Source organism: Bos taurus, chromosome 4, assembly GCF_002263795.3.
Source record: "Bos taurus isolate L1 Dominette 01449 registration number 42190680 breed Hereford chromosome 4, ARS-UCD2.0, whole genome shotgun sequence".
Lineage (NCBI taxonomy): Eukaryota > Metazoa > Chordata > Mammalia > Artiodactyla > Bovidae > Bos > Bos taurus.
The window spans coordinates 101,036,720-101,063,145 of NC_037331.1; the positions used below are offsets into that span (position 1 = coordinate 101,036,720).

At 41.0% G+C, this 26,426-nt stretch overlaps 1 protein-coding gene across 2 annotated transcripts in view; it reads right to left on the bottom strand.

The window, feature by feature from the left end:
* Positions 1-17,253: 17,253 nt before the first annotated feature.
* DGKI (diacylglycerol kinase iota) overlaps positions 17,254-26,426 on the bottom strand; it is a 514,234-nt gene continuing 505,061 nt past the window's right edge. For both annotated transcript variants that reach the window (XM_010804593.4, XM_024991169.2), the window contains exon 33: positions 17,254-26,051. In XM_010804593.4, the coding sequence (XP_010802895.2) occupies positions 25,935-26,051 (117 nt within the window). In that variant the 3' untranslated portion in view covers positions 17,254-25,934. The remainder of the gene's footprint in view (positions 26,052-26,426) is intronic.

A 26,426-nucleotide genomic window follows, 5' to 3' on the forward strand; every position in this document is an offset into this window, starting at 1 on the left:
CATCCGACTCTTTGCAACCCCATGGACTACAGCACACCAGGCTTCCCTGTCCTTCACTATATCCCAGAGATTGCCCAAGTTCATGTCCTTTGAGTTGCTAATGCCATGTAACTGTCTCATCCTGTGTCGTCCCCTTCTCCTCTTGCCCTCAATCTTTCCCAGCATCAGGGTCTTTTCCAATGAGTTGGCTCTTCGTACCAGGTGGCCAAAGTATTGGGCTTCAGCATCAGTCCTTCCAATGAATATTCAGGGTTATTTCTTCTAGGACTGACTGATTTGTTCTCCTTGCTTTCCAAGATACTCTCAAGAGTCTTCTCCAGCACCACAGTTCGAAAGCATTAATTCTTCAGCACTCTGCCTTCTTCACTCACTTCCAGCTCTCTCATCTGTACATGACTACTGGAAAGACCATAGCCTTTACTATATGGACCTTTGTCAGCAAAGTGATGTCTTTGCTTTTTAACACACTGTCTAGGTTTGTCATAGCTTTCCTGCCAAGAAGCAATTGTCTTCTAATTTCATGGCTGAAATGTTGCTTCAAACTGTAACACCTCTGCTTGAGCTAGCTGTCCCAGGCTCTTACACCCACATATTCATCCCTTCTGCCACCTTCCATTCCTTTCCAGCCCCAATTCCTGGCACGGGCACTCAGGACTGTCTCTCCTTACTGGGAAAAATTAAAAAATTCTGTGTTAATTTCTGGGGCACAGGACTTAGTCTGGTATCACCATCTACAACCCAAGAGGGCACCCAGGAGCCACTCCCAGGGCAGGGCAGTTTTCATCACTGTTATCTCATATAGGGGATGAAATGCAAATGATCAGCCATCTGGGTTTCTCAGACTTTAATTGAATCTTTAATTTAAATCTTCCTTTATAGGAAAGATCCTCTAAACCTGAAGTCCATTTGGTAGCATCCACAGCTGAACCAAACTGGGACCCTAGTGAGGGAACAATGCCCTTTCTAGAGCACCCCCTATTCGTGAATCTCTGCAGATCTTTGAAAGGGGGGACCAAAGCAAAAGCATTTGAACATAATTCAAGAAATTCAGTAAAAAAAAAAAAAAATCAAAACCTTTCTGAATTTTTCAAAAGGATTTATCAGGCCTACAGATGTCATACTAATACAGATCCTGAAGCCCTTGAAAATATTAGAATGGTAAATTTGACCTTTCAAGGGGCAAAGTGCCTTAGATGTCAGAAGAAATTGCAAAATTTAGATGCTTCCTTTGTAATGAACCCTTCTTAATGGGTAGATATTGCTTTTAAAGTGTTCAATAGGGGGAAAGAAAGAAAAAAGAAAATGCCCCCTTTTTTGGCAGCAACATTGGGTTTCCCAGAGGGCAGGAAACCCAAAGAGAAGTAGACCACTACGGGAAAGGAACAATGTGCTTACTGGAAGGAGGGAGAACATTGGAAAACAGAGAGGAACACTCTGATGAATGACGAGGTCCAGGGTACGCCTCGGACTTGAGCTATCTAATTTCCCACGGTAGCCCTGGGCAGAACTGACAATGGGGAATGAGCTGATTAACTTTCCTGTAGATCTCACCTTGAAGTTTTACCGCAGAACAGCTTGACATCAGAGTCCCACCAGAACTTGCTTTAAGCCTATAGATGGCGCTTATGAAAACCCCAGGAAAGGAGACAGAGCTTCCCCCCGCCCGCCCGCCCCCAGGTCTACAGAAAGGGAAGATCACAAGTGTACTAATGGTATCCCAGGGAAGGCCAAAAACACAGGGCCACTGCGCATCCCATTGAGAGGGACACTGGGACATTAATCTAAAGCAATATATTCTGAGGCAAGAGAATAACTTCTTCCACAGATTGACTTGTCAAAATACCAGCTAGAGTATTCAGAAAAGGACCAAGAGACGGCCAAAGAGTAAGGATACACCTTGGACGCTGTGGCCGCACGTTCATAACAGAATCATACATTAAAAAGGAACATCTCTAAAATATGTCAAGAGACCAATTTTACCTGGGTTAAGGCCTTGCAAGTTCCCCTGCTACGGATCAGTGGCTTCTAGGAGCAGGCCTAAATTAACCTCCTTTAAAATATTGTGGGCGGTTCCAGGTGTTAGTCCAGGTGGGAGAACCTATAAATGCTCTAAAGGATCTAGCAATTATCAATTATGCTAAAACTTTGGGTGCTATAATAACCTCTGTTCATGAGTTGGCCTCCAATAGGTCTGTCTATCCAGCTGAAGTAGATGTAATTTCATTGTAGTTGAAGTGTCAACCAATTTTGTTTAATTTTGTCCAAATTCATTTTGGGAACTGGAACCAAAACCCCAAGTTCAATTACGAATAAGACAAAGTGCTAAGTGGTTTTATCAGGTTCAAATAGTTGTAGATAAAAAACGACTGGCTAAAGAGTCTAAGGAATATTTGTTGCGTCAGCTCAGTAGGAATGAGCCAGCAAAGTCTTCATCCCTTTCCTTATAAGATTGTGAAGTAGATATAGACCATGGGGAATTGTAATAGGGAAGAAACTTTGTATTCTACTACAAGTCAGGAAAGGAATGTTGCCTATAAGCTTAAATTACACATCTTATCTCTGGGAACCCTGCCTCCTAGGTAATGAGCATTAAGCTAAAATACTTTTGGTTTAGCTCACTGGAAACATCCTGACAAGGCCCACCTGTGAATGACTGCCAGGAGAAAGAAATTAGCACATCCCCTCTGGAGGCCGACCTGAGCCAGGAAAGGTTTGATTTTACTCCTTCCGCTTTTAGTATAAAAGAAGCCTGACTTCTTTTTTTGGCGGGGGGGTGGTGGGGGGCGCGGGGGGTGGCGGGGCTTCTTTTTAAATTTTTATTTATTTTTTAATTTTTTTACTTTACAATATTGTATTGGTTTTTGCCATACATCAACATAAATCCGTCACGGGTATACATGTGTTCCCCATCCTGAAGCCCCCTCCCACCTCCCTCCCTGTACCATCCCTCTGGGTCATCCCAGTGCACCAGCCCCAAGCATCCTGTATCTTGCATCAAAACTGGACTGGCAATTCGTTTCATATATGGTATTATACATGTTTCAATGCCATTCTCCCAAATCATCCCACCCTCTCCCTCTCCCACAGAGTCCAAAAGACTGTTCTATACATCTGTGTCTCTTTTGCTGTCTCACATACAGGGTTATCATTACCATCTTTCAAAATTCCATATATATGCATTAGTATATTGTATTGGTGTTTTTCTTTCTGGCTTACTTCACTCTGTATAATAGGCTCCAGCTTCATCCACCTCATTAGAACTGATTCAAATGAATTCTTTTTAATGGCTGAGTAATACTCCATTGTGTATATGTACCACAGCTTTCTTATCCATTCATCTGCTGATGGACATCTAGGTTGCTTCCATGTCCTGGCTATTATAAACAGTGCTGGGATGAACATTGGGGTACATGTGTCTCTTTCAATTCTGGTTTCCTCCGTGTGTATGCCCAGCAGTGGGATTGCTGGGTCATAACTCAGGCAGGATGGTTCTTTGGGATACCGGTACACCACCTTCTCTTTACTTTCCAAGTAAAGTCACTATTTCTTGCCCTAAGAGCTCGTCTCTCAATTTATTCATCTATAACATGGTGGGCAGTATTATCTTGGACTTGGTAACAGTGATAGAAACCACCCAAAACTCAGTGGCATTTACACGCGTATGTTTATGCAGTTTAGATCAGGCTTGTCAGGCCAGTTCTACTCTGCATTATGCTGGGACTAGAACATCTGAGAAGTCTTCTTCAAATACATATCTGACAGATGCCTTAGCTCGGGAGGCTATTCACATCTCTTCTTTCTGTACACCTCCCCATTTGGCTAACTTGGGATTTGTCCAAATGGTGCTGAGTTTCCAGAAGGAGGAGACCAAGGGGACAAACCCAAAGTGCACATGCCTCCTATCAAACCAGCACTTAGTTCACACCTGCAAATGTCCCATCAGCAAGAGGAACAAATCCAAAGTTAATGCTGGAAGGGACTATAAAGGACACTCATAGCAGAGATCAGGGTTCTCTGGGGCCAAAAGGAACAGTCAGCCAGAGACGCCAACATGAGATTTCTGGTTCAAACAACTAATACCGGGGAGTACGCTAGAACAGCTTCTGACCCAGGCTCTTACAATCTGTTTTGTTCCTTGAAAATAAAAACATACAACAGAACTAAACTCTGGGAAATTCATATTTATCGTGTGGACCTATTCTGTCAAATGACTAGTTCATTTTTCTAGTATAAACTGCAGGGACGACATTTAACACTTGTTGCTCAGCCAACTTTTACTCCCTAGTTCTTTTTAAATAAGATAAATAGAATGGAAAATATGAGCTGATTTGGGTCAGACCTAGAAAATCCCATTCCTTCAGTATCGCCCTTCTCCTGACAGCTTAAATGGCTATTTCACATCTGGTGATTAAGAATGTAGTTTTTACCAGAGGCTACTGCTGACGGAGTTCAGACTCCTGCTCCTGATTGTCTCTGTCAGAGAAATAAGTGTCTTAGGCAGACAGGGAAGCTGTAACCTCTTCCTGCAATAAACCAGCAGCTCACTGAGCTGGCACCAACTGCTTCCATCAATTTTTCTATACAGATAATTGAAAATGGCTCATATGCCGGCTCATTGCAACTGAAGAAGCACTTTCCTTTCTGTGGAAGTACCCCCACCCCAAGCACCCCCCTTCAAAACAAACAAAAAACAAAACACCAAAATTCAGAGGAACCAGGCCAATTTCAGAACTGAGATGAAAAGTTATGGATAGGGGAAGTGTACAGAGGCTTCAAGCAATGGGAATAAACACAGAAGCTGAAAATGAACTTATGAGGCATGTGGAGTACATGTTGAATATCACTACAATGCAAACATTGTCACGCATGCTCAGTTGCTTCAGTCGTGTCCAACTCTGTGATTCTGTGGATGGCAGCCTACCAGGCTCCTCTGTCCATGGGGGTTCTCCAGGCAAGAATACTGGAGTGGGTTGCCATTTCCTCCTCCAAGGAATCCTCTCGACCCAGGGATTGAACGTGGATCACCAAGAGTCAGACAGCACCACCTGGAAAGTTCCAAACATGGTCTTAGGTTTTAAAATTATGAAAGAATCTTCCAAAGTTTGGTTAATATAACATCTAAGTTTAAAACTTTGGTGGCTTTCAGAAAAATGAAGATAGTTTAAAAACAGGTAAATTTAAAAAAAAATGAATTCAAAGACTGAAACTAAGTTGTTAATACGCACTGAGTGCCTACACACACACTTCCAAAGGAAGAGCACAGTGTTTCCCTCTTACACAGGCAATACACACTGACTGACATACTATGAAACAAGACCAGAGGTCAAGCTGATGGATTTTTTTGCCTTATTAATTTCAGACTTTTTTTTTTAACTTTTCTTTTAAATTCCCAGGTAGCTCAGATGGTAAAGAATCTGCCTGCAATGCAGGAGACCTGGGTTCCTTTTCTGGGTTGGGAAGATCATCTGGAGAAGGCAATGGCAATCCACTCCAGTATTCTTGCCTGGAGAATTCCATGGACAGATCATGCAGTCACAGAGCTGGACACAACTGAGCAACTAACACTACACTTGATTTACAATACTGTGTTAGTTTCAGGTGTATAGCATCCTGATTCAGATGTTGTTATTTAGTTGCTAACTTTTGTCCAATCTTTTCCGACCCCAGGGACTGTGCCAGGCTTCCTGTCCTTCACTATCTCCCAGAGTTTGCTCAAACTTATATGCATTGACTTGGTGATGCCATCCAATCATCTCATCCTCTGTCAGTTCCTTCTCCTCCTGCCCTCAGGCTTTTGCAGGATCAGAATCTTTTCCAATGACTTGGCTCCTCACATCAGATGGCCAATATTTTAGAGCTTCAGCATCAGTCCTTTCAATGAATATTCAGGGTTGATGTCTTTTAGGACTGACTGGTTTGACCTCCTTGCTGTCCAAGGGACTCAAAAATCTTCTTCAGCACCACAGTTCAAAAGCATCAATTCTAAAGTGCTCAGCCTTCTTTATGGTCCACCTCTCACATCAGTACATGACTACTGGAAAAACCATAACTTTGTCTATATGGACCTTTGTTGGCAAAGTAATGTCTTTGCTTTTTAATATGGTATCTAGGTTTGTCATAGCTTTTCTTCTATTAAAAGAAGTAAAAATCTTTTAATTTCATGGCTGCAGTCACAATATGCAGTGATTTTGGAGACCAAAGAAAATAAAGCCCATCACTGTTTCCATTATTTCCCCATCTATTTGCCATGAAGTGATGGAACCGGATGCCATGATGTTAGTTTTTTGAATGTTAAATTTTAAGTCAGCTTTTCCACTCTCCTCTTTCACCTTCATCAAGAGACTCAGTTCCTCTTCACTTTCTGCCATAAAGGGTGGTGCCCTTTGCATAAATGAAGTTATTCATATTTCTCCCGGCAATCTTGATGCCAGCTTGTGATTCATCCAGCCTGGCATTTCTCATGATGCACTCTGCATATAAGTTAAATATTCAGGGTAACACTATACAGCCTTGACATACTCCTTTCCCAATTTTGAACATCTATTGTACCATGTCTGGTTCTAACTGTTGCTTCTTGACCTGCATACAGGTTTCCTAGGAGACAGGTAAGGTGTCTGGTATTCCCATCTCTTGAAGAATTTTCCACAGTTTGTTGTGATCCACACAGTCAAAGGCTTTAGTGTAGTTAAGGAAGAAGAAGGAGATGGTTTTCTGGACTTCTCATATTGGCAATTTGATCTCTGGTTCCTCTGCCTTTTCTAAATCCAACTTGAACATCTGGAAGTTCTCATTTCACATACTAATAAAGTCTAACTTGGAGAATTTTGAACATTACTTAGTGAGCATATGAAGTGAGTGCAATTGTGTGCTAGTTTGAACATTATTTGCCATTGCCTTTTTTGGGGGGGGTTGGAATGAAAACTGACATTTTCCAGTTCTGTGGCCACTGCTGAGGCTTCCAAATTTGCTGGCATATTGAGTGCAGCACTTCAATAGCATCATCTTTTAGGATTTGAAATAGCTCAGCTGGAATTCCATCACCTCCACTAGCTTTGTTCGCAGTGATGCTTCCTAAGGCCCACTTGACTTCACATTCCAGGATATCTGGCTCTAGGTGAGTGATCACACCATCGTGATTATCTGAGTCATTAATATCTTATTTGTATAATTTTCCTGTGTATTCTTGCCACCTCTTCTCAATATCTGCTTCTGTTAGATCCATACCATTTCTGTCCTTTATTGTGCCCATCTTTGCATGAAGTGTTCCCTTGGTATCTCTGATTTTCTTGACGAGATCACTAGTCTTTCCCATTCTATTGTTTTCCTCTATTTCTTTGCATTGTTCACTTAGGAAGACTTTTTGATCTCTCCTTGCTTTTCTTTGGAACTCTGCATTCAGATGAGTATATCCTTCCTTTTCTCCTTAGCCTTTTGCTTCTCTTCTTTTCTCAGCTATTTGTAAAGCCTCCTCAGACAACCATTTTGCTTTTTTGCATTTCTTTTTCTTGGGGATGGTCTTGATCCCTGTCTCCTGTACAATGTCATGAACCTCCATCCATAGTTCTTGAGGCACTTTATCTATCAGATCTAGTCCTTTAAATCTATTTCTCACTTCCACTGTATAATAGTAAGGGATTTGATTTAGGTCATGCCCGAATGGCCTTGTGGTTTTCCCTACTTTCTTTAAGTTTGAATTTGGCAATAAGGAATTTACGATATGAGACACTGTTAGCTCATGGTCTTGTTTTTGTTGACTGTACAGAGCTTCTCCATCTTCGGCTGCAAAGAATATAATTGATCTGATTTTGACCATCTGGTGATTGGAAGGAGGTGTTTGCTATGACCAGTGTGTTCTCTTGGCAAAACTCTGTTAGCCTTTGCCCTGGTTCATTTTGTACTCCAAGGCCAAACTTATCTGTACTGCAGGTATCTCTTGACTTCCTACTTTTGCATTCTAATCCCCTATGATGAAAAGGACTTTTTTTGTGTTTTTTTGGTGTTAGTTCTAGAAGGTCTTGTAGGTCTTCACAGAACCATTCAACTTCAGCTTCTTTGGCATTAGTGGATGAAAATCCAAGTCAAATCAATAGACTTGGATTACTATGATATTGAATGGTTTAATCTCTTCAAGAAAATTAGAGACCCTATGGGAAATTTCATGCAAAGATGAGCACAGTAAAAGACAAATGGTATGGACCTAACATAAGCAGAATATATTAAGACGAGGTGGCAAGAATAAACAGAAGAATTATATTAAAAAAATCTTCATGACCCAGATAACCATGATGGTGTGATCACTCACCTAGAGCCAGACATCCTGGAATGTGAAGTCAAGTGGGCCTTAGGAAGAAGCATCACTATGAGCAAAGCTAGTGGAGGTGATGAAATTCCAGTTGAGCTATTCCAAATCCTGAAAGATGATGCTGTGAAAGTGCTGCAATCAGTATGCCAGCAAGTTTGGAAAACTCAGCAGCGGCAACAGGACTAGAAAAGGTCAGTTTTCATTCCAATCCCCAAAAAAGGCAATACCAAAGAATGCTCAAACTATCACACAATTGCACTCATCTCACATGCCTGCAAAGTAATGCTCAAGATTCTCCAAGCCAGGCTTCAACCGTATGTGAACCGTGAACTTCCAAACGTTCAAGCTGGATTTAGAAAAGGCAAAGGAACCAGAGATCAAGTTACCAACATCCATTGGATCATTGAAAAGCATGAGAGTTCCAGAAAAACATCCACTTTTGCTTTATTGACTACACCAAAGCCTTTGACTGTGTGAATCACAACAAACTGTGGAAAATTCTTCAAGAGATGGGAATACCAGATCACGTGATCTACCTCCTGAGAAATCTGTATGCAGGTCAAGAAGCTCCAGTTAGAACTGAACATGGAACAACAGATTGGTTCCAAATCAGGAAAGGAGTACATCAAGGCTGTATATTGTCACCCTGTTTATTTAACTTTTATGCAGAGTACATCATGCGAAATGCCGGGCTGGATGAAGCACAAACAGGAATCAAGATTGCCGGGATAAATATCAATAACCTCAGATACTCTTATGACACCACCCTTATGCCAGAAATTGAAGAAGAACTGAAGAGCCTCTTGATGAAAGTGAAAGAGGAGAGTGAAAAAGTTGGTTTAAAACTCAACATTCAGAAAACGAAAATCATGGCACCCAGTCCCATCACTTCATGGTCCCAACACTAGATGGGGAACAATGGAAACAGTGAGAGACTTTATTTTCTTGGGCTCCATAATCACTGCGGACAGTGACTGCAGCCATGAAATTAAAAGACGCTTACTCCTTGGAAGAAAAGTTGTGACCAACCTAGACAGCATATTAAAAAGCAGAGACATTATTTTACCAACAAAGGTCTGTCTTGTCAAAAATATGGTTTTTCCAGTAGTCATATATGGATGTGAGAGTTGGACTATAAAGAAAGCTGACCACCAAAGAACTGATGCTTTTGAATTGTGGTGTTGGAGAAGACTCTTGAGATCCAACCAGTTGCAAGGAGATCCAATCAGTCCATCCTAAAGGAAAGCAGTCTTGAATATTCATTGGAAGGACTGATGCTGAAGCTTAAACTCCAATACTTTGGCCACCTCATGCAAATAACTGACTCATTTGAAAAGACCCTGATGCTGGGAAAGATTGAAGTTGGGAGGAGAAGGGGATGACAGAGGATGAGATGGTTGGATGGCATCACCAACTCAATGGACATGAGTTTGAGTAAACTCTGGGAGTTGGTGATGGACAGGGAGGCCTGGTGTGCTGCAGTCCATGAGGTTGCAAAGAGTTGGACACAACTGAGTGACTAAACTGAACTGAGGTTTTGATATAACAGTCTCTCTCTCTTTACATATATGTGTGTGTGTGTGTGTGTGTGTGTATGTATTTATATACATGATTGAAGTTGCTGATCTTTTAAGTTCAAACTCATTTTAATTATCCTGAATTTGTATTCTCCTCCTCACAATTACTGGTTTGATACCATATTGGTGTGTGTATAATTTCTTAACCTTTACTGTATGTTTGCTTTTACTGGTGAGCTTTCCTTTTTCATAATTTTCTTGTATCTAGTTGTGGCTTTTTCTTTTCCACCTAGAAATGTTCCTTTCAGTTCAGTTCAGTTCAATTCAGTTATGTTCCTTTAGCATCTGTCATAAAGCTGGTTTGATGGTACTGAGTTCTAGCTTTTCCTTGACTGTAAAAGTTTTTTTGACATCTCTGTCACATCTGAATAAGAGCCTTACTGGGTGGAGTAGTATTGGCTGTAGGTTTTTTCCTTTTTTCTCTTAAATATATTATGCCACTTCCTTCTGGTCTGCAGAGGTTCTGCTGAAAACTCAGCTTGATGGTCTTATGGGGGGTTCCATTGTATGTTATTTGTTGCTTTTCCCTTGTTTCTTTTAGTATTTTCTGTTTGTCTTTAATTTTTGTCAGTGTGATTATATGTCTTTGTGTGTTTCTCTTGGGTTTTTCCTGTATGAGACTCTCTGCAACTCCTGGAGTTGGATGACTGTTTCTATTCCTGTGCTAGGAGAGTTTTCACCTATTATCTCTTCAAATAATTTTTAAGGCTCTTTTCTCTCCCTCTTCTTCTGGCACCCCTATATATGAATGCTGGTGCATTTGGTATTGTCTCAGAGGTCTCTTAAACTGTTCTCATTTCTTTTCATTGTTTTTCCTTTATTCTATTCCATGACAATTATTTTTACCACTTTGTCTTCCAGTTCACTGATATGTTCTTCTGCCCTATTTATTCTGCTGTTGATTCTTTCTTGTATATTTTTCGTCTGAGTTATTGCATTCTTCAACTTTGTTTGGTTCTTCTTTATACATTCTAACTCTTTGCTAAGAATTTCTTGTATCCTCTTGCTCTGTGCATCCATCTTTTTTCCCAAGTTTCTGGTTCATCTAAAAAGATGATAAGATCATTACTCTGAACTCTGTTTTGGGTACATTGTCTTTCTCCACTTCACTTAGTTCTGAGGTTTTATTTTGCTCCTTCAATTGGAACATATTCCTTTGCATTCTCATTTTATCTAAAACTCTATTTACATTTTTATGTGTATAGTGGGTGAATTACATTTCTTGACCTTGGAGAAGTCACCCTCTGTAGGCAATTTCCTGTGTATCACAGCAGTACAGTCCCCTCTCATCACTAAGACCCAGGGAGCAGCTGGTTCCACTGCAGGTTCTGACCAATGTTTTCAGACTCAGACTCAGTTTGCAGGCTGCAGTACCATACTTTTCTTGCCTCTGGGGACTGCCCCATGATGGATGAGGCTGGTCTGGAGGCTCATGAAGTCTTCTTGGTGGAAGGAGTTGCTCCCCACCTGCTGGTGGGTAGAACTGGATCTTGATCCTCTGGTGTGCAGGGGTGTGTCAAGTGGCATGTGAAGAGGTGGCTGCAGGTTCAAGAACTTTTTAGGGTAGGCTGCCTGCTGATTGCTAGTGCTGCATCCCTCCTGGTTGGTTGTCTGGACTCGGGTGTCCCAGCACTGAATCCCACGGGCTGTTGGATAGGGCCGGATCTCTAGGCCAAAGGCCCACGATGGCTGCGTTCAGCCAGAGTTCATATCGGTGACACTCCCTGCTATGTTCACCACCAGCTTTTATGACGCCAGAGACAGCCAAAGCCACCTCCCTACAAGACCCTCCAACACCAGCATGTAGGTCTGGTCCAGGCTCTTGCAGAATCACTGCTTTTTACCCTGGCCCCAGTGATGCAAGACTTTGTGTGCACTTTCTAAGAATGGAGTCTCTGTTTCCCCAAGTCCTGAGGAGCTCCTGAAGTCAAACCCTGTTGGTCTTCAAAGCCGAACGCTTTGGGGTCTCCTCCTCCCAGAGCTGGACTCCTGGGCTAGGGAGCCTCACATGGGGCTCAGAGCTCTCATTCCTGTGGAAAAACTTCTACAGTATAATTATCCTCATGTTTGTGGGTCACCCACCTGGATGGTATGGGATTTGATTATATTGCAAGTGCACCAATCTGTTGTGGTTTCCTCTTTGTGTCTTTGAATGTGAAGTATCTTTTTTGTAGATTCCAGTCCTTTTTTAGTGGATGGTTGTTCAGTCTTTTGTTGTGGTTTTGGTTTGCTTGTTAGAGGAGGAGAGCTCTACATCATCTTGTCTCTCTCCTCTCCATTTCAAACTTTTGGCTATATTTATTGCATATTTTCAGTCAATCTGTTTTCAGAGTTGTACCTTATCACTGTCAAAGTTTGTATATCTTTAACTTTTTAAGACACATTTTTAAGCTACAGGGAATAAAAACAATTGAGGCAAACTTAAAAGGTTAGGACTTCAATGTCAAACCAACTGGATCTAATGAACTAAGATATCTAAAGTGAGAGCATCTTGCCTGTCCCCTATGCCACAGTGCATTCAGTTCAGTTCAGTCACTCAGCCGTGTCCGACTCTTTGCGACCCCATGAATCTCAGCACGCCAGGCCTCCCTGTCCATCACCAACTCCCGGAGTTCACTCAAACTCATGTCCATCGAGTTGGTGATGCCATCCAGCCATCTCATCCTCTGTCGTCCCCTTCTCCTCCTGCCCCCAATCCCTCCCAGCATCAGACTCTTAGAACAGTGTTACAAATATGATATTATGCGTTTCACCAGTGTATCATCCCCAGCATATTTTCATAGGTATAACTTACTATGTGGGCTTCCCAGGAGGTTCAGTGGTAAAAACTCCACCTGCAATGCAGGAGAAATGAGTTCAATTCCTGGGTCTGGAAAACCCCCTGGAGAAGGAAATGGCAATCTACTCTAGTATTCTTGCCTGGAAATCTCCTGGACAGAGGAGCCTGGCAGGCTGTAGTCCATGGGGTCACAAAAGAGTTGGACACAACTTAGTGACTAAACAACAACTTACAATGTGCTAGGCATTATTCTAAATATTTTTCTAGACAATATCTCATTTAATGTCCATAACAACTCCATTTGGTTGGCAGTGGGGTTTTCTGTATTTCTGATGAGGAAACTGAGGTTCAGAAAGAGAGAGAGTTATGTGGACTCAGTCTATTGTCAGCACCATAGATGCCAAACCCAGGGCTGTCCACACTGATTCAGAAAATGCCAAGCAGGAAAGAAATCCACTGTGACCCTCTTACATTCAGCAGTGAAGAAGAAACACCCTTCCTCATTAGCTATCATGACCACATCCTCCGTGTGGTTTTAACACATAATGCTTATTAAGCATCCATGCTGTGGGTAAGTTCTGGTCCTTTCCATCTGTATAAAACTGAACTTATTATCTTTACACCTTTCAAGTGATAGACTGTAGAGTCAAGGAACTAGCAACCTGTGGCTGACTGTATTGATCTCTAGAAATAAAGACACACGAAATTCCAAGGTTTGAAACCTGCAAGAGGTGTGGGATTGAAGCCATAGATGTCTTATAGAAAAAGACATTGTAGATTTTTAAAATGCCAGTCAGCATGACTACTATGACAAATATTGCTCAAACAGTATACTTTGTGGAAGACTTTAGTGGTTTCCAAAGTGAAGGCTTTAAACAGTGATCAATTTGAAGCTTTTCCCATCTTTATAATGAGTCTTCTATAAAAAGATTCCCTTCAGGGAATCCCACCACTTGAAAGCAGAAGGAGGTCCAGAGACCATCAGTTGTTCAGACTTGTTTTACAGATCAGGAAACTGGGCTCCTCCAGAGCAGAACTGGGCCTGGGATCCAGTGTATTTTTCTTCTACCACAAGTATCTGCTTCATCCTCATAATTCCTTCAGCTGGAATCTAAAGCATTCGAATGTTGCAATTGTGACACAAGCTGCAGATGAGAAGTCCCTAAGCTTTGGTGAAGTCTCCCTGTCACTATTTAGCTATGTGATCCTGAGCAGTGTTTTAAGCTCTTGGAACCACAGTTTTCTCCTCTGCACAATGCAGTTTGATGGCCATGGTGTCTGGAGTCATTTTACTACTGTAACATGTAACTCTGTGATTTAATCTATTTGAAATGAACTTCTACTTTTCACAAAGTACAGGGCCTTCTTTTTCCTCATTAAGACTCTCTGTATTTCTAAGAAAAATGGCTTTGGAACTAGAATTCCCAAGATAGACAAGCTCTAAAAGATAAAATAGGCATTTTTAGATATGCAAGAACCCAATTAATTCCCCTTCTTCCTAGTTTTAATAAGCATTTTGTGGCTATCCATCAGCAAATCAAGGAATTAAGACATGGATATCAAGAAGTAATAAGACAAACGCTGAAGCCCAAAAGAAGACCATCCTAAGGAAATAATTTTTCATCATCCCTAGGAAACCATTAATCAAAACTAGAACAGGAAGCCAGTGGACTCTGAGAAGGATGCCTTCATGAGAAAGAACTGGAATGGATTCCAAGAATCATTAGGGAGTTAGATGACACTAGCGACATTTTCTTTTTTTTAATTATGTGTGTACGTGTGTGTGTTATCTTTCCACAGAATAAAAATAACCAACACCAAGGGAAAGAAATTCATAAATCAGAGAGTACAAATATGAAGCAGAATGATTCAAATAGAAGTCAGAAAAGAAACTATTTGACCCAGATAAAGGAACATTGTCTTTCATTGGCATTGAGGTCTGGCCTTGAATGTTATCAGAAAGGAATGCGGTTGTTGCACATTATGATCCATTGCAGGGCACACAAACCTGCCAGGCTAACGCAACTCCCCACTCCTGCTTTCAACTATTAGAATAAAATTTGACAACACACAGAATCTCTAATATTGATACCACATAGGGGTCAAAGCTTACTTCAGTGACAGGGAATATTGTTAACAGATGTTGAGGAGGAGAAGAAGGGACAAAAGATGGGGATGTGCTGAGATTCACACAAAACCATCACTGTGGTTCCCCCTGTGACCAGAGAGGGGCAGGAAATGGGACTAAAGGGGGAAAACACAGGAGATGGTAATGTTTTGTTAAGAAATAAAAGCTGGATAGACAGGAAAGGTGCAACCTGGCTAGTGGCAACAGGCATCTTCCCCAGTCTTGTGGGAGCTGACTGCTGTTTCTTACCATCTGGTTCTTTTTCCAGTGTTGGGTACTTTCCTCATTTGCATAAGCTGGTAAGTATTTCATTAAATACTTGAGTGGGGGGTCTCTGCAGAACTCTAGGGTTATTTCTCTGTGTGGATCTCTTCTCTCTGATACTCAGTTCTAGAAGCTCTAGCTGCCTTGGTCTCCCAAGGTCTCAGCTCTTTCTTACCAATTTAGGAAATCTTCCAGGCTCTGCCTCAATTTCTACTCCTTGAGCCATTGCCAGGAAACTCTCTGAAGTCTGTAAAAATGAAGAAATCATAGAGCTAATTTTATTTAATTCTCATTTCTCAGGGATTACTGTCTTTCTTTGCCTGAGTCCAGTGTCTTAATAATTATAGTTTTATATATAGATTTTAAAAATTCAGTTAGAGTAAATCTGGTCTCTCTTAGTCCAGATTTACTGGACAAGAAGTCTAAAAGTTTTTTTTCTGCCTTATCAGGAAAATAGTTTAGTTTCTACCATCCCCAAAACAGGCAATGCTTCATTTGCTTCCAAATTTTGAAAATTGAATTTAACCCCCTAAAGGATAATATTCACACCAACTACACGTAACAGCCAGTAACCAAAGAAAAGAAACTAATTGTAGTTCTTAATTTTTATTCTGTACATGTCCACACAATTCACAATACAGAAAAAGTGTCCAAAAAGTAACTGTAACTAGTCAATGTCTTTTTTCAGAGATTAGTTCAATCTCCCAAATTAATTCCAGTGAAAATCTCTGTAGAGCAACGTGGTGATCAAGATACTTTGTATAAATAGGAAATGCCAGAAAATTAGGGAAAAATACTTTATGACTTTGTTACAAAAACTCCATTCTCCCGCAGCCCACCCTCCCCACCCACCCTCCATTTTATGTTATCTGGATCCTCCTTTACCTGGCAATAAACTTCCTCATCCTCCTGCCGCAGATGCTACTTTGGTTTGGATTCCACCTGCCAGCTGGCAGCTTTGCAAAGGCGTGACTGTGGGATGTGGTAGGGCAGAAGCAGAAATCATGAAAGAGCCCTTTATAATGTGACTGCAATGCTTCCTACAGACATAGCCTTCGAGAGTGGACTCCCACAGCCAAGGGTACTCTGGATGCCCAGGAACATTATCCCACTCAGAAATCAAATTAAATGAAAGGTATTCACTCTTCTGGAACTGAGATTGTCCTCTATTTCTTAATTCTTTACAGGAATGGTTTTCATCATTTTCAATCAGCTATAGTCCATACAATATTCAGATTCATAGTTGCCCACTTCATCATTGGTAATTTTTAAAAAACCCCACAGCCTAACTTTTTAACTGAGACTAATCTGGACCCTAACTTTTCAAAGATGTGTTTTGCAAAATATTCTGTTGTCTTAGAATATTTTGTCTATTAAATTTCCAAATCTCACTACCCAGGATGGCAAGAATCCCACATGTCCCAGCCCACAATCAGGATGTTAGCAAGCATCAAGCTAGGTGCCAGTTGCATTGGGAATTATACATGTTATCAAAGCCTCGGTCCAACTAATGGGGGAGGGGGACAGGGAATGAAAAAGTTTACAGTTAATAAAACCTAAAAGGTTAGGAATCATTTGGATTCATCACACAAAGTACAATAAATATCAAAGCTAGACTCTACCTTAAAAATTGATCTCACTAACATATTTGAGAGAATTACCCACAAATTTAAAAAAATATATAAGGTAAACCAATTTAGGGCTTTCATCTATTTATTTTTACAAGAAAATTCATAATAATCTACTTCTATAATTCTTAAGAGGAAAGGTTACATGTAAACCCCCCAAAAGGAAAGTCATAGTCTCAGAATTTGTAAGGATTATGAAAAAGTCCCTAAATTGTCCTTTATTTTTCTCAGATTTTATCGGAGTCCTGCACAAGTCCACAGTCTAATCTCTGAACATTTGGAGAAACTCTTTCAAAATCAACCCAGTCCTTTGGAAAGCTCTGCTGGAAAGTTCTTCCTTCTATTACCAGAGCCCTGTTTTCTCCTAAATTCTAGACATAATCTAATTCTTCTAAGCAATATATGTTGACTATTTCACAACTGAGAAACTCTTTGTAGCCACTCTAAACCACTTCAATTTTTCTCTGTATCTTCTGAATTTGCTTTTCATGAGGATCAAAGTTTGCTGAGAGTATATATTATTCATTTGTGGGTTGCCATGGCAATTTAAGACTAGTGCCCTATTACTGTATTACTTGAGAATCTTTTTTTTTTTTTTTTTTTCCCTATTACTCTGCTTTTTCTTACCTTCCTGAGCCAGAGGCAAGTGGGAAGGGTGGGAGACAAGATGGAGTGGGAGCAATTCTCTGAGCAAGCCTCCAGATACGGGTCCACGGTTAACAACTATCTCAGAACGACTCCCACCCCCATGCAGCCAACCTGAAATCTAGGAATTCATGGAAGTAAGGGAAGGTAGGCAATTAAAACTAGTTCACAAACAGAAACATCCCGGGAAAATTAGTCTAGGGATGGGAGGTTAAGTCCTGTTTCATGACAACAGGTTACAGAAATTGCCTCCATGCCTTTTTGTAGTCAGAAAATACAGAGATCTTCTGCCCGTTCTCCAAGCTCCAGTTCCAAATGCACACCCCAAACAAAAAAAACGGGGAGAAAGTAGGAGAGTGAACACTAGATCCTTTGTTTTCACTTTAATTCCTGAATTTGTGACTTATGACTTAGGAGAAATATATATCTTATTTAGAGATTTGGGAATTGGCTGGCAGTGGTGAGTGTGTGTGTGTAAGCAAAGCAAATTTTTTTTTAAGGTCATGAAATACCGGCTTCTAAATGGTCTGGGATATATTTACAGTGTCTGGTATTTTTACAGAAATACTTTCATTGCATCTATATGGCAGGAACTTGAAAGAAGGGGGCTGTAATTGAGTTCTGCTCCAGTCTAAAATCATAGAAATTGAAACCTGGAAAACATCACAGAAGTCTTAGTCCAAGCAATTGCTTTAACATGATCCCTGATCTGGTTGTTCAATATTTACTTATATGCTATAAGAAACATCAGCTGTGATAAGTTCACTGTTTTTTAGGAAACCCAATTCATTTTTCTGGATGTAATGTTTAGGGAAAACAAAATCCTTACATAAGAAATAAACCTGCCTCCCCTCCATGTCTGTTCCTGATCTCGTCTGTCCTACAGAATTTGGACCTCATAGTCCTACTTAAGCCATCTTCTCCCAACATTCCTATTCATCTGGCTCCCTTCCAGATTAAACACCCCTCTTTTACATATTCATCAACTGCCCACAGTGGTGCCTTGTAAATATGAGATTAGGAATGGAAGGATATCTCAGGCCCGTTTGTTCTTTCTACCTCAAGTGTGGCGTCTTCAGTGTTAGGCCTCTATGTATTGTGTTGGCTAAAAAAGTTTGGGTTTGTCCATAACATCTCATAGACAAGCCCAAAAGAATATTTTGGCCAACCCCATACGTTAATGTGTATGATGGATTTAGCCTTGTATACTCACCCAAAACTTTAAGCTTTGGAGTCTTGAATGGCAAGACACATTTTGGTGCAGTATTCTGAAATATTATTATTCCAGTTGTGACTTTCAAGGAGAGAAAATAATACCAACATTTAAAAATGCTGAGAATCACAAAGCAGAGAAGCCAAGAAGTAAAATTTCGTAAGTGTCATTTCGTAAAATCCATCCTGGTGCCAAAACATTTGGTCTTTTCTCCCCCTTGAAATGTGTCCAACCTGATAAGCCTCTGTCTGAGAGCAAAACCCCTAAATTTTTAATTTCATATTCTCCCTCAGTCCTAACCAACTCATGCTATGGAATCTTAGGTAAATATTTTTTCAAGGAGGCACCTTCTAAATGATGGAAATCTGAATGATGGATGTAAAGAAGCATTGAAAGCAATGGTGGAAAATTATTTACTTAGAAAACATCTATTGTAGACACATTAGTCTGGAATATCTGAAGATCTTAGCTGTGCTACAGTTCTACCACTTACTACATGTATCAGTGTTAGTCAAATTCATTGCTCTGAGATACTATTTATTTATTTTAAACACATTATATGCATTAAATCTCAGGGGTTTGCACTGAGGCTCAAAAGTGTAAAAAATGCATCAAAATGCCTAAGTAACATTCTAAAATCATTGAAACTGTTACTAATACATTGTACAGATTTGAGTGTTTAAAATTATTTTTATTGAAAGCTATACGCACTAGAGGATTGAGAAACAATTTTCAGTTGCTCCCACCACTACAGCCTCCCATGTCAAATGCTATTTGGCTCAAAATACTGACACTATGGGAAAATGGGCAAAACCAGAATCATTACTTATTTTCATGGGTAAGCTCTCCCTTGTAATTACCATGCCAGGAGCAGAAGCCAGGGAACTTTCCAGGATTGCGTTTCATGGACATTTGCTTGGACCTCAAACATCTTTTAGGCAGCGCTTTCTCCTCTGATTATACCAGATCACAAGTAATTCTAAGAATATCAAACCACAGCACGTTTTTATCCTGAATTTGAATAGTAAAACAGATTTCAAATAGGACTTTTAAGGATGCCTAAGAATATTCATCAGAATCCATGATGCTTCCAGAAGTAGAGTTATACCTCTTGGTATGCTTTCTTTTCATTAGCTCTTAAACTCATGCTTAGTTTTAAGATTTTTAAATGATAAATAAACATCATTCTCTTTAAGACTTAGACTGTCACAAAATGATATTTTAGAAGATTAAAAGTCAAGATTTTTATAAAATTTTCAAAGGGATTCCTCCCTTTCAACAAAGTCATTTTAAAAGAACATTTAAAAAAGCTCCCAGAATCGAATCCAGCCCCCTCAGACACATGTCCTAAATCACAGCATCCCTCCAGGTGGTCCACGTAGCCTCTGCTTAAATACTCCCCATTACTAAAAGTTTCTAATTCTGGGACAACTCCACCATTTGATGATCCAACGGTGGAGTTTTGATTTTGCAGTCAAAATCCAACTGCAAGTTTTGCCTCTTGTTCCTAGTTCTGTCCTCGAAAATAGGATAAACATTTGGGCTCTCATTTTAGTAGAGTTTCTAAGTCTCATCTTGAAGTCTTGGTTTCAGATCCTTTTTTTTTTTTTTTTTTAAGAACAGTAACAAGACTCCAAGAGAAAGGGAATGCAAACTGTGGCTTCTTTCCTATTCTCATTTCATATTTCATAGAAATAAAACATGGTTAGACTTGAACTTGCAGGGCATGCTCCCCAGTACCATGGGCTTCTCTGTACAGAACTTATCAGATTGGAATTTGCATTTTCTCCTAGACTGAGTTCCATGAGGTCAAGAGTTCTCTCTCTCTTGCAGTAATTCTTATATCCTTTGTATGGTGCCTGCACCAGAGTAAACATATCTTCAAATGCATGATTAAATATATGATTGTATAATTGATTTGCGAACAGATGACTGTGTGTAAAATGACTGAATATATGTATAAACAGATTCTGGAATATGTCCACCATGAAGATACCATCCAATATTCAAATCTCTACTTTAAAACATACTGCTTCAACAGCCTAAGAATTATTTTTTATGTCTTTTTTTTTTGGTGGGGAGCGGGTTGGGGGGACAAGTTCAGTAACTGCCAGTGTCCTGGACAAACAGGTTGTCGTGAGCACGATTCCCCTCTTAGTTTCTAGTTTTAGGTTTCTCTCTGTGAGGTTGTTGTTTGTCGTTTAGTCGCTAAGTCATGTCTGACTCTTTGCGACCCCATGGACTATAGCCCACCAGGCTTCTCTGCCCATGGGATTTCCCAGGCAAGAATACTGGAGTGGGTTGCCATTTCCTTCTCCAGGGGATCTTTCCTACCCAGGGATCGAACATGCACCTCCTACATTGGCAGATGGATTTTTTACCATTGAGCCACCAGGGAAGCCCATGAGATTTCTCATTCAACTGTGGGGAGATGGCCTAAATCCATAAATGGCCAGTAGGGATAAAACATGCACAGAATCCAGCCACCCAGGTGACTTCCTGGGGGCACACGGTTTACATCACTGGGTGTGGAAGAAGCTTCTATAATTGTGTACTCTCATCGTGTGACTAGGACAGAAATTTGCTCAATCTATCTGGGAAATTACTTCTCAGAATAAGACCTCTTGTAACTGTGCAAGATGATCAAGGTCAGTGGGAGTCTATTTGTCCTTTAGGCAAAATGGATACTTGTCCTGGAGGGTAATTTCATTTTGATTCAGTTTGAACATAATATCTGGGGGAGACTCGGGCATCTGTATAATGGAATTATTGAAGGTAGTGGCAGAAAGTCCAGGAGTGGGACTGCTGCTATGGTCAGACAATTGGAGGGACCAGAGATGGGATTATGACCAGGAAATAAAAATGGGTCGGTGCCAAAGTCAGTGTGAGGGGCCGGGCAGAGGGAAAAAAAACATAGGACTTAAAATAATCAGCTGAATATGGCATTTAGAGAATTAGAAACTTGAGATATTCAGAGATGGTTCTGCTAAGACCTGGGCAGAAGCAATTTTATACTAAATAAATGTTAAAGATCCGAAAACTCTCTAAAGGATGTTACACTTTCCCCCCTAAAATAAAAATAATCCATTTAAGTAATCAGTTTTATTGGATGGTTATGATGAGCCAGTTTAACAACAATCTACTTTATTTTTAAATAGCATAACTTAATATAAGATGCTGTTTTCAGTGATTTCATTAGCTACTCTTACTGGAAGGAAGCCAAGTTACTCAGACCCTACCCATATCCAAGTTGTGACACCTTTTTGGCGGGAGCTTGCCAGAATTAAATATCATTAGGCAGCCTACTGACTGTCAGTCCTGTAAACTCAGCCTTGTAAAGGTGTGTAAGTGTCACAGAGAAACTCTCCACTCGAGATCCACAAATAGCATAGACAAGTCTCGAGGCTCAGGTAGGTTGCATGCTTCATGGAAGGTAAGAAAAACAATTATAAGACCTCTTGGTCACAGATTTTATGACACAGGCAAGAACAAATGTCATGTGCATTTGAAGTGCTGCAGTAACAGAACTGGGCTTAGTAATAGGAAAAATAACAAAGAATAAAAGAAAAATTTCCTATTACCTTATCGTTGCCCGTTGGAGTTAACCACACAGGCACAGATGACTAGCATGCTTATAAAATGTTTTTTTAAACTTATGCAATATATGTGTATAGGATATATACACATATATGTCTACAAATAAATACATCTCTATGTGTGCGTGGAGGCTTGTATATGCAGAGTATGTCTGACATATGTACAAGCAACAATGTTTATCTGTGTTCCCGCTGTTTATCTCTAAGGGCCGAACAGAGGACTCTACACCAGCAGAGAGCAACACCTTGACACTGCATGTGATACTCATCTGTGGTATTAGAACTTCTTATAAAAAGCACATTCAACTTTTATAATTTAAAAAACCTAAACATTTAAAATAAAGTTGACATGGGAAAAAAAAAAAAAACTGCTGCCCCACATTTTTTAAGACATGAATATTATAAGGTGTCCAGTCAATAAATCCTGGAAATCCTTTAGGCAAAGAAACTGTTATTAGGTCTAAATGGAAACTACTTGCTTGTTGAGGATCTCTCAATGTAAACGGACATGCCTACACACTCAGGCCAGCTAGAACAGAAGGATGGGAACAACGGGGCACGTGTGAGGCTTTCCAGCACTTGCTGCTAGTTTCAAGGCTGTGTACGCGCCGGTTAAATTCTCCATTTCAGACACTGCATTCGTTTTAGGTTAAAACCTCTGTGTGTGAGCTCAGTTGTGTTTGACTCTTTGCGACCCCATGAACTATAACCTCTAAAGAGGTAACTGAAACTCTGAAAGTGAAATTCCCGGCCATGGTGTTTATTTTCTTCTTAGCTTCTGTTCTTTATCATAGTCCTTGAATGTGATAAGCACAGCACAACTGGGTCCTTTTTCATTAAATGCATCATACCAGAATATAAGGCTACCAGAAAATGACTAGCTTTAAGGTTATATAATGTTGGCTTTTAATAACTCTCCATTTCTCACACCTCTATCTGCCCAATCTAAAAATGGAATCCCAGAGCAGACAGCAGCACAACGCGAAGAGCTCTCCTGAGCCAAACACAGAGGAATGGCAGCTGAGCCAGCTACACTTGGCAGTGCTCTCAGTAGGTTTTGTGGAAAATTGTATTTCCATAGGTGTACAGTTTCATGTCTTTTAAAGTTACGTGGTTATCAGACCAGCGCCAGACTATTTGCTCCCATGCTTCCTGATGGCCCAGGAGAGGGGCTACTACCTACCTAAGCTACGCTGGACACTCCTAGAGCACATGCCCTTCTCTCTTTTCTTAAGCCCAGGACTGTCACATGCAGTGGCCATTTTTTAAAAAAAGCTACAGGAGGTAGATTTAATGTTTAAACCATTAAATAGGTCACTATTCTGACCATTTCTGATGCTTTTTTTTCCCCTCAAAACCTAAGTTCTTAGGGTGTTTGCTTTTTCAAAGAGATATTTGCCTTTGTCCTATGTCATTCCCCCATCAATTTTTGGTTTGGAACAATTTCCAAATGCATCAGGACCCCTACAGTAGTCATTACTTCATCTATTTCCATACTGAAGATTTACGTGTGACTTCAGCTGGAGCTATTTGAATTGGCCCACAGCCACCTGCACCCTCAATTTTCTCTGGGCTGTTTGGAAGCATCACAGAGAAATATGAGATGGTGGTTGGTGAGAGCAGAATCCTTCATCCCAGCGATTGCTATGTGGCCAAATGCTTGGCTCAATATAGGGCATGGAAGGCACCATTCAAAGCCAGATTCCAGTCTGTCGTAAGGATTATATTTCTGTCATCACAACATCTCCTTGACAGTCTCACCAACTGAAAAATTCCCAGCAGAAGCCCAGTGATTAAATTCTCCTGGAGCATGTTTCTTTCCAGCTTCTGGAAACAATCTACTGCAGTCCCTTTGGCCCTTGCCAGAAAACCCAAAAGATCGCTCCGTTTCTAAGACTGATGTATGAAAACAGATTCTACTTTCCAAGCTGAAACTAATGCCATCAGTTTGACTTGGAAACAACTAAGGGCAGATGTGGTCCCCATCCACTGAGAGGCTGTTCCCACTTAATACAGTGCATCATCTCTGTACTTTCAAAATGACACGTGACCCAAAGGGGTTCAGATAAGCGAGGCGGCACCCCTGGACTTTAACTTAAATGCAGAGAGACAATCATTTATGCTCACATGCAGAAACACAAAGGAAACACTTGGCTTGTGTCTCAGAGCAAAATGGAGGAAAGCTCAGAAGACATTGGTTTAGTTTAAAGCAAAAAGCGTCACCCACTTTCACTTCTGCCTTATGCCCAAGTCAAGCAGATGTTTTCTCTGAAAGTGAGGAGACTTTTTCTCCTGATTCTTTAGTTATGAGAGAGTGCCTAACAGAGGTACCTGTGAGTACCAACTGGTCTGTGGCAGGATGAAAAGCTGTAATTCTACTGCCTGCGAGATGCTTCCAGTTAGACTCCCAACAGTAGTTGGCACTAAGAACATTCTGGCAGGGGAAATAGAGAAAAGGATATATTCGACTGCCCTGTACATGAACAGCGGGGCTACAGTGCTATCAGGCATGACCCTGGAATCTGACAACAGTAGGTGAAGCATCCATCTGAATGATCCAGGCATCTCGAAAGTCTGGCAGTGGAGCTCGTAAAACAAGGCTTTGTCCTTGGGACAAGGCTCCCTCAGGGTAATGAAAACCAAGACCTTAGAAGGAAAACCTAAAGCGGGCCCCCTCTCAGCACTGTACCCGAATCTATTAGCCTCTGTGCAGCACTCCGGTGACTGTTTTCTTCTTAAGTGAGTTATTTTGACATATGTTGCTACTTTTGCTTTTGCTGTTTTATTTCAAGTCAATTAGCCTGCTTTCTACTATCAGTCAAAACGCCTAACAGTAAACGCTGTTGTAGTGCTCCATTTCCTGTCACCAGAGTTCCCACTCACGGTTCTCTGCTCTGCAATTTCAACAGCACTTAAAATGGAGTGGTTCTGCAAAGCCGCTACGGGCCTTGGTGAGAATCCACTGCCCATCTCTGCTGCAGCAAAAGGCAAAGATGGCTACACGTAGGCAGTACGGAGCTGGGCCAACAGCCCAAGCTGAACCAGTCCTCCACGGCTCTTGGCAACAGTGCCGCCATCTGGGCTGACCCCTGGGTCCCCCCTCCGAGGTACCACTCAACCCAGGCAACTCCCATGCCACCTTGCCGCACCTCAGAGATATTGCACACAAGCGGACGCTATCTTATGTGGCACTCCCAGCTCCTGTATAATGAAAAAGGGTTAGGGAGGGAGAGGAGACATGCAGAAAGGTCACTAAGTAGTCTCGGTATATTTAGTCTTGGAAGTGGAAGCAGTTTTACAGTTATATTTCTGCAGGACATCCAGAGGGTTTGAAAAGACCTTCAGAGTCTCATGGTCTTCAAAGACTGAATGTAAAGAGAACAGATCATATTTTTTGTTTTTAAATCGATGGGTCATTACAGTAGAATTGTGCGGTACAGGGGAAAAGTGAATGCATAGGGGGGCGAGGGAGCAGTGCCATTTATACGAACATCCTTGGATCTTTAAAATAAATTATACAGGTGAACACAGAAGTTCATGCTACTTGCTGGAAGCAATAAGGATCGAATTTTGTGGAACTCGCAGTCCACAAATCTCCAGGTATCCTGCCTCATCCTCAGTGGGCTATCATGTTCTGTGGTACATCTTGGTAGCCCTTAAAACTGGTGGCATGGTCTCAGATAGATTCTTGCAGGAGAGACAGATTTATGGATTCCATCAGCTTCTTCCAGGGGAGCCGCCCGATCGCCAGGAGGGCACAGGTGAGATGCTTGTTGAGGTTCTCTCAGCCTGTCTACCAGGGTCAAACAGCAGTTTCCAGGTCCTCATGGCCAATGATCTTATAATTCTGGCGGCTTTCCAGGTAGGCAGCCAAGTCTGGGTCCCCGGCCTGTTGGGCTCTGTCTTGAGGTGTCTTACCCTGTAGGTAACAGTGAAGAGGAAAGAGACACGAACACTTGGGAAACATTTTTAAAAAAATCATAGAAACAGAGCAGCTCAAAGATAACTCACTAAAACTGATCTTTCCATGTTTTCTGTTTGAGTTGATGAGATACTTTCTAAATCTATTATTGCATCAAACGTATGAGATATGCAAGTTCAAAAGAGATGATCACTTTTCAGAGGTGGGGCTTCCATCAAAGGAAAGGGAGGTTCTAGAGTAACTAGTTAGCAGCAAATCGTGTAGCACAGGAAGTATGAGAACCCAGATTCTCTTCAGAGGGGGATAGAAATCACTGAACAGAAAGTAGGGAACCAGGCATTCTGATTTCTAGTTTGGAAGTCTTTCTGTGAT